Source organism: Phodopus roborovskii, unplaced genomic scaffold (genome assembly GCF_943737965.1).
Source record: "Phodopus roborovskii unplaced genomic scaffold, PHOROB, whole genome shotgun sequence".
NCBI lineage: Eukaryota > Metazoa > Chordata > Mammalia > Rodentia > Cricetidae > Phodopus > Phodopus roborovskii.
Window position 1 is genome coordinate 10226440 of NW_026126588.1, and position 13375 is coordinate 10239814.

The window sequence follows — 13375 nt, forward strand, 5'->3', positions numbered from 1 at the left end:
AACCTAAATGCTTGGCTTACTTTTCTCATGACTGTGCTTATTATGTGGTTCTTAGCATTTTAGATCCTAGAATAATTAGGGACCTAACTAAAATCAGCGTTTAATTACCAACATTGTACACATAATGGTAGATACAAATATGAATTTTTTATATATTAGATCATTTTTTATAACAGATGGAAAAAGATCTTAATATTATTCTTATTTCCTAAGAATTTACTTAAAAGTAAAAAGCATAAGTACTGTTTAAGTTTCATTAAAGTATGGTTATTAGCAATAATTAAGTAAGTCTTAATAATTTGACCTAAGACGTTACCTAGAAAGGTTATTTAATATACTTAACTGATAAGAAGGAAAATAGGAAAATAAAAGATCACATTTTCACAATAAGTTGGCAATATTCAAACAGGTTTTGACTAAAAGAAGAAACAGTTAAACATCACAATTCACTAGAAATATATACTTATATCTAATGAATTATATGTAAGTAGACACAGTTCATTAGACATGTATAATATATGTGTGTATATTCACACATACACTGGGAAAATATTTTATAAAGTAGTACTTACCCTGATAATTACTTTTACATTTTGTTCTTTCATTTAAAAAAAAATATGACTACAAATAAATTGATTTCAATACCCAAGAGTGGACTGCAACTATTATTTTGCAAAAGCAATGCATTGCAAATTACTCTTCCTAATTGATAGTAATCTGGGCACATAACATTTAATATTGATGTATGCTTTATTTATAGTGTAATGACACTGAATACAGTAATTGTTTAACACCATTCAGACGATTTGCTTCTCCATTGAAAAGCACATGAGGTAGATGTAATCAATGAGGGGGAAAAGATGGAAACAATGGCTTCTCTTTGTATTTCATGGTGGAAATATAATACAGAAACCACTACCAAACCCTTCAAATAAAGTGTTTCCTGTAATAACAGGCTTCGAATGAGGAACAGAAGTACAGCCAGGTGGTACCAGGAGGGTAGTAATTAGAAATAGTTACTGCTCTAGGTGAGGCTTCAAGAAACATTTGAGTTATGAGCACTGAAGAGTGAAGAAGATTTCAACAATCAGAGCAGGCTGACGACAGCTGGTGCTGATCAAGTCTTGTGGCAGGCAGGGAGGAAGCTTGCCAGGACAGGAGTACACTGACATGGCCAGGGAGCTCTGTAGGCTTACAGTGGGCAGAGCCGCAAAGCTTTGAGTTGGATAAAATAAGCAAGAGGCACAGATGGATCTCAGTAGTAACAAGTATGAAGTGTCGGTTTTGTGTTTATGGTTAACCCGAGCAACAGTGAACTGCATTGACCTGAAGGGGGTCAGTCTGTACGAATCCATGGAAGATGGAAGGAAGGTTCCAAGTTCCAAGTAAAGGACAAAAGCAATGTCACAGGTGACTTTTATGAGCTAGGCTGTTATATGAAAATAGAAGAGAAGCCAGTTTGTACCTTAAAATATATATCTAATCATCCCTCTCATTGAATCTTTAAAAATGTAAAATTAATGGTACTTTGATTGTGTCCAAATCAACTGCATAAATAAAGAGGCACATTTGTATGGTTTACAACTGCTTTAGCTGCTGTGTTTTATCCTTTTAGATTTAGGTTGTCAGGCTCTGAGTTAATTAAGAGGGTGTTAAAGAAGTGGGAATTATCTAAGAAAAAAACAGTCAAATTCAGAAGTCATTACCTGTTCTCACCTGCAAAGAACTGAGTTACTAAAGAAGTTTGCTGTAACGACTATGGTATTTCTATACTTTTTTTTAAAGATTTATTCTTCTGCCAACAATCACCTTTATTGGTATAGTTAACCATTCTGTACATTTAAATCAACTAAAAATATTATTATGGTTGCTACTGGATTTACAGTACATTCAGTGATTTGCTACACAGAGCAAAATAAGCATCCAATTTCTATAGAAATGGCATAATATGTCACATTTAAATTAACCTATAGTTCATTAGATAATCTATCTGCATAGATTTATTATTATGATTAGGTTATATGCAGAACACCAGTTACTCCTCCTAAATTAATGCTTTGACACTTTATAAAAGACAATGATGGTGAATGCAAATCCTCTTTGTGCTTACATTTTTGTTGTAACATTATGAAGTCATCTATAAAAAAATCATTCTTTCATTATTTTGCATCTATGCTTTTATATAAATAGAAAAGGTCCCTAATCTTACTATCTCCCAGTTGCTACATATGCATAGGTAACTATAGTCGAAATGGTAAATATCTGCATCAGGAAAAGAGCTGATCCATGCTTTATAATGAATTGGTGACAGCTCACATATATAAATAACTGAACACAAACTGAAACCCATCCATTCATAGAGAGAGAGAGAGAGAGCAAATTGGCTATAAGTGAAGAAGAGAAAGTTACCTGCTCGTAGGTGTCCAACCACATCTGCCAGGCTACCCTTCTTTACTTTGGTGATGAAAGCACCAAGGCGTCCTAAGTCTGTCATTTTTCCTCCAACCACCTGGATAATTACAGAGGCATGAGTTCCTAAGTCTAGTCTCACGTGGGAATAAATTAGTAAGCAGAAATAATTGTACATTGTCTTCTAATATGTTTATAGCCCAGTGAGGGGTCATTCATATTTTTAAAAATCACTGTATTTGGGATGCTGTGTAAGGATGTTAATGTACTGACTTTTTACACTGTACAATCACAAGGGCCCGTGATAATGTACATTTAGAAGATAGGAGTAAAATTCCCTGTTCATGGTTATTCCTCAAGTAATTGGTGCTGTGTGCACTGAGTCAGTCTTCCATATCATGCCTACCATGTAAATTGGCTTATTTGGATAAAGATATACACCACTGCCCATACCAAGTCTTGTTCCCCTTTCTATAACTGTGGTAGAATACAGTGGACCTGAGTTTATACAGACTACAGATTCCACCCAAGCAAAGGCCACCTGGGGGAAGTGAGCTCCTACTGTGCAAAAGATGACAGTGTGTACAAGTATCACAGCTTCAGCACATCCACAACAACACATCTGGACAATGTCGTTTTCCCTACCTAACTATGAAAACTTGGATCTCAAGCCTGAATTATATTGTTAAACATGCAACACTTTCCATTCTACCTAAATTCAATATATTTGGAAAAAAAAGTAAACTCTAGGCTCAAATTTAGAATATCCAAGGATCCCAAATACACACAATTAAAGAGGAGTGGAGGAGGGAGGTGAAATTATAACACCGAATGGTGAGAGCTGTGAACAGTTCGTCGAAATTTGTAGAAATTATTAATACAGGCTACCAGAATCATTTCTCAGCAAGAGTAATTTAGACTAATCAACAAAATGTAAACAAGCTCCTGAACTAATTTTTGTTAGGCTGTACTTTGGTCTGAATTCAGAGCTTTCGTGTATGCCAGGCAAGGGCTCAACAGATGAGCTAAACTGAGCTCCTAAATTAATAGCCTAAAGTTCTCAAGAAGCCACATGCAACAGCAACAGTATTTAAAGCAAAGTCTTTGAATATGTAGTTAGTAAACTTTCAGCAAAATCATGTGACTTAACACAGATGTCTGGATACACATAATGCAAGACATGCAGGTTCTATAGACTGTCCTATAAAATAGAAGTGTCTCTGTGCATCTAACATGTCCTTATTTTGATCAGAATACAAACAGTAAGTGTGTTTAAAAGCAACATTTTATACTTCAAACACTACTGGAAGCATTAGTTATTAGAAAACATTTCCCTACCTATACTTCGCTTCTCCTTAACACATAAGCAAAACTGTAGTCTCTGGGTAGAATTTACTTTGGGAACGAGAGAAAAATATTTAAAACTAATTGTTGCAAACTTCATGGATGCTGTCTGTACTGCATGTTACCAAATAGGAGGCATTATACTTACTTTCAGACCCAATAATGCACCTGATTCTTTGGGCATGGTTGTTCTTTTGTTAAGAATAACACGGCCAATTAATCGGTCTCCCTCTTTCGATGGCTGCCAAGTTACAGGATGCTATTAAAACATAAAGTTTAAAAAGTTTACTTTCTGTAGCTAAAGAATCAGCGGTTGTAGCATGGTGTGATTTGGGGATGGCTGAAAGACACTAGACTGGGAATTCTTTATTTTCAGTTAGACTAGTAATTTATTTGCAAAAAGAATGCTCTCAAAAATGGCTCTGACATGTAACTACCTAATTTTAATAATATGTCTGTTCTACACAGAACACCAACCACACTTGAGTTATTAATGGTGATAGTATACTGGTGACTATATACTATATAGAGGATCTAGCTCTTGAATTGCATTGGCTTACCTTACAATCTAATTTTACTTTACAACTGTATAAAGGTATTACCATTCAGCAGCTACCACACTGGATCCTAACTTTTATCAGGTTGTGGTCTGTTTGTTATGTGCACTTTTGTAAGGATGCTGGGCAATTGCATGGAGTCTTGGGTCTAAAAGTCATGCAATTAGTAAGCAACCAGCACCCTCAATGTACTGTGTTGCAAAGCGATGGATTAACTAGAACAGGTGTGTGAAGCCCATTTCAACTAGTGTATTTTACTTTTACTGCATTATTGTGGGGAAGCACACATGCCATGGTGGTGGTCAGAGAACAACTTACAGGATTTGAGTCTCCTGTTTCACAGAGTAGGTTCTGGGGATCAAAGTCAGGTCTCCATGCTTCCTGACAAGTGAATTTAGTGCTGAGCCACCATTCAGCCCATCATTTTCAGTAAACAATGAGTTAAGCAGGAGGTAGCCTTGTTGTATAATAAGTCAAGGAGTACCTAGAATATTTCAGCCTTATTCACATATAATGGAGTCATTCTGGAATGATTTTTGATGTGTGTTCTCCCACACAAGAGCTTTAGAGAAAATAATAAAGGCGGTGTGCGGGTAGAATGTGGAGCTATTCAGAAAGATGGAGAGAAAGGGGTACAGAAATGGAAGGTGGTTAGAGATAGGAATGGGATCAAAGAACCATATGCAAGAATGCAAATCTAACACTGAAAACTATTATTCTGCACAACGGAAAGGAAAACTCAACATAAAATATATTCATCTGGAGTATAAACATCACAAATTAAACTAGGTTAAACAGTTGTGTGGCCCAACAGCTAAAACCTACCATATCCAGTGCAATGGATATTAATCATGTGTTTGTGTGTATATATTTATATGTTGTGTATGGTCCTTTTTCTCTGTGTTTGTTATGCCTCTGGGTGTGTATATTTGCATATTTGTGTACTGGGTACATGTGAATTTTGTGTGTGTGTGTGTGTGTGTGTGTGTGTGTGTGTTTGAGTGTGTGTGTGTGTGTGTGTACTGAGTAAATGAAATTTTCCAACAATGCTCAATGGTCTATAAAATATTCCAATGAGAAGAGGCCAAATTAATTCCTCACCCCAGTGACATGCTTCTGTAGCTACAGAAGAGAAGACATGCTACCCCAGCTAATGCAGAATCTGAACAGGGATTTTCTCCTCACTTCTCATTTGTGTAAGCATTATCTCTGAAGAAATGTTACAAATTCCATGAAATGGAAAACTGAGCATAGAGTTTCAGCTGTGGACAGTACATTAATGCATGATCTCAAATTTAAACTAAGTGCCATCGTACTAGTTAACCATTATTATAGGAGTGGACTTGTCTATCTGGCACAGTCAGGAATTCCACTCTGTTTTAAATAACAAAATTAATAGTTTGGCTTTAATAAATTAAACAGTGTAAGCAGCACTGTTATCCAACTTTGATCCCACGATGATCTTAATCTTAACATCTAAATACAGTCTATTTACTGTAAGTATATGACAATGTTATTATTGAGAAAAGTCATTTTCCGTGTGGACAAAAATACCATCAGACTTCTTGAGAATCTATTTTTTTTTTAAGTTCTCTTCATTTAAAAATAATTTCATGATGCCGATGCCAGGAGAGTACAGCATATGCCTTTAATCCCAGCGCTTGGGAGGCAGATGCTGGCAGAGCTCTGAGATTACTCAAAGGTAATCCTTTTTTTCTTTAAAGTGATCCTTTCAAACTAAATTAATAATGGCTGTAATAAAATGTGTATGAGATCCAGAAAGATGATTATTGATTACATAACAGAAGATAATGAATGCCACAGATGAATCATAAACTGTATATGCTTTGAGAAAGCTTACCGAACTAATAGGAGACGTTTCCCGGCTATGCCATGTCGCAGGATCCAACCAGTAATAATCCAAATCACCTGTGCAGGAAAGAAGGGGAAGTGGTTCAAGTGGAACATTTCAGCGTTACATCTTAACGCCCAGGAAGTAAGTGTTTAGGGTATTACAATCCTGGGATTCCACACTCCAGACTGATACACCGTTGGTAAAGGTTAAGGCTTGCATCACAGAAATGGGTGAACAAGAGCTATCCTCTGCACACCAGTCATACATAAACACTGACACAAAAGAGTGAAAGCCACAAACAAGGTTTTCCCTCCCTGCCCGCCCTGCCCTAACAGACTCCATAGCAGGCAACAGCCTGCCATCTAGTGGCAAAAAATTTAGCCACTAGCAGAGAAATGTTAAAATTTAAGCTCTCCCTAACTCACCTGTGAAACATCCTGATTGTTTAAAGTCATGTGGTGTTATATATCATCCTTCATTAAATTACATGATGTACATACCTAATACTTCACGATAAACTACCAAGAATAACTTATCAAAAAGATGCATGCAAATGGCATTGTTTTCAGTGTAGCACTATGCACATGAATCTACTTTAATATCTATTCTAATTTTAATGAAAATATTTTAATCTTTACTTTGACAACAACATCAAAAAAATTCAGAGGAAAAGAAAATGTTAAAGGAAAGAGCAATGTTTTCAGTATTTGTATAAAATAAAAGACCCGCAAAAACAACATTTTAAGAAGTCAGAAACAAATGTCCTTCATGTATTTTATATACCAGGTTAACTCAATGGATCTCCAAAGAGAATAAAATATCCAGAAACACACAGCTACTACTGGAAAACACATTTGGCTTATACTTTCATTTTAGCAATAAAAATATTTTTATTGTTGTTGGGTATGAGAGATATGGGAATTGGAGAAATGAAATACACATAATTTCTAAAATGTATGAAGTCTGTAGTTTCCAATTCAGTGTTTTCTACAGGTTTCTTTTACACACCGTTGAGTTGGTAAAAAAGTTATAAACATTACAATAAATATTAAACTATCATTTAAATATTCATAGGGATGATGGTAGATTCTGAACAGGTATTAATGTTAGAAATGAGACAATAAAGAAGTATTATATTAAAATATCACTTCACCTGGGATCCACACCTCTCTCAAAAATCATGTATTTGAAAGCACAGGGTCCAATATCAAAGTTTATGAATTTCTAACTTGTCTACAGAACACCTCCAGTTGTGGAAATGGTTTCACAATTTTAAAAATAATAATGAATTTCAAAAGTAAGGACTTTTGTATTTTGTATTTACTGTGTGTAGAACTTCCCATGCTTATTTTCAATCTTCAGTCCCTTTCAGAAAACAAAATATAGCATGAATAGTGAAATACTAACACAAGTATTTATTCACAAAAATGGTTATTGCTATTAATAAGTGTTTCTCCCCAAGTCCCATATCTTTAGTAAGAAGCCCCGCCAAGCTGTTAATCTCTCACCCAACTTTTAAGACTTAAATTCGCAGAAGTGCTTAGACTCTGTCAGGAAAATTTAGTCGTTGATGTGTTTGCAACTTTAAGAAATCTCTGCACTGGTAAGATCTCTGCCCGCCCCTTCCACTTGTATTGCCTTGGCTTTATTCTGGCCACTCTTTTCCTAAATAAGTCTAAACACTCATATGCAGTGACTATTTCTGTGCAAAGTGTCCTCAAATGCAAAGGACTAAAAAAAAAAAAAAAACTGATGTTTTGGGTAAAATTCAACAAGGACACTCCTCAAATTATGAAAACACCCCTTTTAATCACTGGCTTTCTATTATCTACAAGCTATTTGGAGAAAACTTCTTAAATAAGAGGTTAGATAAGTTACTTGTGTATTTCACATAAGTAGTAGGTAGAGTCAATCGACAGATATTTATCTAAACAAGACTTTGCCTGCCTAGCAATTCCTATCTAGCTCTTATTCTATGTGAATGCTACAGATTTTATAAACATGCATTTTGGCAATCTTTGATGATACATGGTATTGCAGATATGTACTAAATAGTACTAGAAAATTAAGATGTAACTGTACCATGCAATTTTTTTTACTTTAGAATATACCAAAACTCTTTGAATTCTAAACATGTTTTGTGATCATGCATCAAACTGCACCATTTTTCTAAAAACTTTGCAAAAGTAACAAAAAACAAATAATTTTATATCTGTTTTTTTTTTCTACCCATATAATTATGGGGTTTGTGAGATGCTGAATTTTTAAATGTTACAATTTGTCCTTGTAATTTACATTTCCGTTATTGATGGTTAAGAAAATTCCAACAAAACTTGCTCCCAAAATATTAAAAAAAACTACTTCCTGATAAAAATATTTTCTATGCTTACTAGTGGATGATTAAAGATATTGATTGCTGGGTTGAAGAGCTTTAAAATGATGATACATTCAATGAATTTGCTGGTAGAATACATACAAACATTTGACTGTATATTCACCTCTCAAATACCTAATTCACTATTATCATTAATATAGAACCATAAATTATATTGGTTGGCAGCCAAAATCCATATAGCTATGCTCAAAGCCATTTTATATTTCTTAGCTTATTTTATGGGACATTTCCCATTTCTAGGGAAAATCAGGCTGATTTTAATATGGTCTTTAGATAGTAAGCACAAAGATTTCACTGCAAGAATTTTCATACACAATGCATTTTCAATACACAATAAAGCTGAAATCTATAAAGACACACTAAACCAAGCTGGTGTAAATTCATGAACTCTAGACCTCCAATTGTGGAGACTCCAGGGAACCAAACTAGGCTTTCCATATGTGGGAGACAGTTGTTAAGCTTTGGACTATAAGAGGGGTCCCTGGCAGTAGGTCCACATTACAATCCTGGTACATGAGCTAGTTTGTTGGAGCCCATTCCCTATGGTGGGATGCCATGCTCAGTCTTAATGCATGAGAGGGGCCGGGCCCTGCCCTAACCTATTTTGCCAGCCTATGTTGACTCCACATGGGAGTTTTACCATGAGGAGGAGTGGATTGGGGGTAGGTAAGGGGGGAAGTGAGTGAGAGGGAGAAGGGAAGGGGATGTGGGTTGAGGGGAGAAGGGAGAATTGTTGTTGGATAAAGTGAAAGCAAAAGTAAAAGATGGAAAAATATTTTAAGCATAGAAAATATACATATAATTTATGTTGCATGTGAAACTTATATAAATAGAATTAAAATAATTCAGTATGATTAGGATGTACTTTTATGATTCCAAATTTTGTAGTTTCAATTTCTTGTGGGAAAGCACAATGGATTCCAATAAAATTAGATATAAATATGTTCCAAATAGAATGCTTGATTGGGTATGTATATTAAAATTATTTTTAAAAACCATACTTCTCATTCATTTAGTATTTATTTAATAATTTGTGCTATATACTTGCCCAAGTTGAATATATACATACTGTGAAAGTATTAAAGAAAAAATTATGTAAGTAAAAGTACAAAGGCGTGTACTAGTGAAGTATTAGGGAAGGTTAATTTCATGTTCATCTCAAGAATACATACAAAGCATAGTCTCACATCATCAGAATGAATTATTATAGCAGACCATACAAATTTTACTGATCCTCAGTAACTCTGCATGATTCCAAATACATGTTTATAACTGTGTTTTCCATCTCAAGAAACAAACCATTCTTCATAAATAGATTAATGTGACTGTCATACATAACATGTAAACAGACCAAAATCCCTTAAATTGTTTCATATTTTGCTTATTCTTTTATTAAAAATGTGTTACATCAAGAAAGTTAGGTATAGGTAAACTATTTAAGTATAGCACAGGACAGAAGTAAAATATTCAGCCAAATTTGTTTTCTGAATGTGTGTGTGTCATATATACTCAGTTGCAATTTGGGGATAAGAATGGATTGTTAACTTATATAAGGAAAAGAAAGACTTCTCCAAACCAAGTGTCTCAGCCACTGCATGAGGAGAGGTCATTTATGGCTATATGATGATAAAATGTTTGAATGTTTTATGGGACAGTTGTTTGATGAAATTAATTTTATAGACAGGAATTTAAAGACAGAAACTACAAATTAAGGTGTGAAAATACCACTCCAGGTAGTTGACTTATATTTTAGAAGGTTTCCTAAAGTGGGAAAGTACCCCCTTCCAAATTAGACTAGTGATACTATATAATAAATTTCCAGTATTTTGTTATAAAGCAAAGTCCTCAATTTCATTTAACAGTTAATTGTAAGAAAAATACTTTATAGGACTCATAAGAAAATGAGAATGCGCATTGTTAAGTATAATCACTAAGTGTACAATCTGTAAAATACAGACTATTTTATAATTATACAATACTATAATAATATTAGCAATTCTGTTATGATTTAATTACTGTTTTTCATGACAGCTTGTCTAAGTTCTTAAGAAAGTAGAAATATCAATCCTCAAATACTTTTTGGTATAATTTCATTCAAACTTCATGGCAGCTTTGATGCACTACACAAAATCTCAAAAGTTTGTGTTCATGAACTCTAGACTTGAGGCAGAGTCAGAAGCTTATTCAAACTATTGGTGTTTATAGCATGAACCTCTTCAATGATAAGTAACTTAAAACCCAATGTAGATTCAGTCAATCAGAACAAGTAGATGCACCATATGTACATGTGCATGCATACACGTATATACATACATATGCACTTATGGTCATATCCTTGCGTAGAAGAATTGCATTACCTCCAGTCATTTGGTGTTTTGTTAGAACAAGCTTTAAGTGACATATTAGAAATTCCATACCCATTCTTATATCCACAGGAAAGTGTATCTTTTACCTTTACCAACAAAGCTTCTTTTTCGTTGGGTACAAGACTGTCACAGAATCTACAACTAGTCAAAAATGCGGAGAACAAATGATGATGGGTGCCCAGACCCAACTGATAACATCTACAACACAACTTGTACACCTAAGGCTTGGAGACCATCACAGAAGAGGGAACACAAAGATTGTAAGAGCGACAGGACCAGGTCTACTGAGCAGTAGTGTCTATATACACAGGGAGCTGACATCTGAACGGTATGGCTGCCTAAACAGGATCTGTATAAATGACAATACCAGTTGACATTTAAGGTCTATGGGAAAAAGCACACAAGTCCCATCCCTAGGTGAAGACCCAGAGGCAATCAGTGGCTTTTCAGAGATGGAGATACACTCTTTCCCAGGAATGAGCCCCATGATAAATTATCCAGTCCATACGGTCATCCCTAAACATACATAGTTAGAAACTTCAGTAGTTGTAGAATATTATTTTAAGAGAATATCATATATGCTCTGGAAAATTTGTTTAAATATGTAATGATATGTTGTTTATGTTTATGCTGCGTTTGTTTAACTCTGTGAAGCTGTGATTCTTTGCCTATTAAAGAGCAGAATGGCCTATAATGAGGCAACAGAAAGAATGGGTGTGGCTGGCAGGCAGAGAGTATAAATAGAAGGAGAAATCTGGAAGAAGAGGAGGAGCAACAGAAGCAAGGGGCCAGTCACCCAGCCACACAACTGGCAATGGAGTAAGAAAAAAAGAAGGCCAGAGGCAAAAACAGATGAGATAACTTAAGCAAAGCTGGCTAGAAACAAGCCAGGCTAGGGCCAGGCATTTATAAGTAAGAAAAGGTCTCTCTGTATGTGATTTATTTGGGATCTGGGTTGTGGATCCCCCAAAGCCAAAAGAGTAAGAGCAAAGAGAAAAAAAAAAACTACAAGTAATGAATGGACTCAGCAGGCTATATTAGATATACATATGTACATAAGTACAACCATGATTATTAAAGAAGTCATGAATTTTGTGGGACATGGGATTGGAAGAGGAATAGAAATTATACCAATACAGTATCCATACACGAAATTCTAAAAACAAACAAACCAAAAAACCCATAAATCAAAGCAAACAAATTCTACAACTAGCAATTCCTAATAATTCAGCAATCTCATTTCTGAATTATCTGTCAATGTCGACTCATGATTTAAAGACATAGTTATATTTTCTTATCAGAGCAGCACTATTCTCACTATTTGATGGAAGTCACCAGAGAAATATAAATTAAAAAAAAAATTAAGCTCAGCTCTCCCTGTTAAAATGGCTCTCTATTTTTTAAGAACAATGTTGAGACTATGGAGGATATATTAGCACCTGTTATGTACCGACAGGAGTACATATTGGTGAAGAAGTTACTATCTAAAAGAATAATGAGGAATCCCAAGAACACGTTAGGGTATATAGCCAAAATATGAATCGGGATCTTAAATAAATAAAAACCTACACTCTCATACACATAATCAAATTGGTTACCATACCAGTACACAGAGACAACCTATGTCCAGACAGGTTAAGGAGTAAAGACAATGGCTTATAAGCACATAATAAAATGTTAACTCTTTCAAAGTAGAAGGCCTGCTATTGTGGACCAAACATGGATGGACACAAGAGGACATTATATTAAGTGAAAGAAGCCAGGCACAGGAAGATAGCCGCATGGTATATCATTCCGCATGTCAAATATAGACACACACAGAAGCAGAGAGTAATGTGATGACTTCCCAGAACTGGGGGGGGGGGCAAGGCGATCTACTGTTCAACATCCAAGAGAGTTTACAGCACTGAAGTGCATACTAAAAAACCGCTTACGGGTTAGATCTTAAATACATGTCTCACAGCATGCAGAAAGAGAGTTGGAGAAGGTGGGCATGTTCACAGCACTCATGTTGGTCACAGTCTCACAGGGAATATGCATCTCCAAACTCACCAAGTTGCAATAAAATAAACAGGTATGATGTTTTCATAAGCTAATAACCTGATTTTAAAAAGCAAAAATGACACTTTCTAAATTCCCCTTTAATCTCTTTTTGTCTTCAAACCAAGGACACTATTATTCCCCAATAGAATATAAACTCAATATTTAATTAGTTTAGCAATTAGTATGATTATGCAAATAAGTGAATCAATTACTAATTATTACTCTAATGGGGTGTCAAATTTGGTATTTAGATTCAGAAATTATTTACGCTTCATAGATTCTCCAAAGCCAAACAGCCTTTAGACAGTGATCAAATATTTGTCTGAGGGCCTGAGGTGCAACTCTGCTTTGTAATTCTTTTAGAGCATAGAAAGGGGGTTCAGAAACTGGTCCAAGGATAATAATA

General features: G+C 35.0%; 1 protein-coding gene across 1 annotated transcript in view; it reads right to left on the bottom strand.

The window, feature by feature from the left end:
• The window catches only part of Rims1 (regulating synaptic membrane exocytosis 1), a 419282-nt gene that overhangs the window by 133832 nt on the left and 272075 nt on the right, over positions 1 to 13375 (bottom strand). Inside the window, exons 8-10 of the mRNA XM_051204313.1 lie at positions 6172 to 6239; positions 3902 to 4012; positions 2410 to 2509 (exon numbers count right to left, since the gene is read on the bottom strand). Coding sequence (XP_051060270.1) covers positions 2410 to 2509; positions 3902 to 4012; positions 6172 to 6239 — 279 coding nt within the window. The remainder of the gene's footprint in view (positions 1 to 2409; positions 2510 to 3901; positions 4013 to 6171; positions 6240 to 13375) is intronic.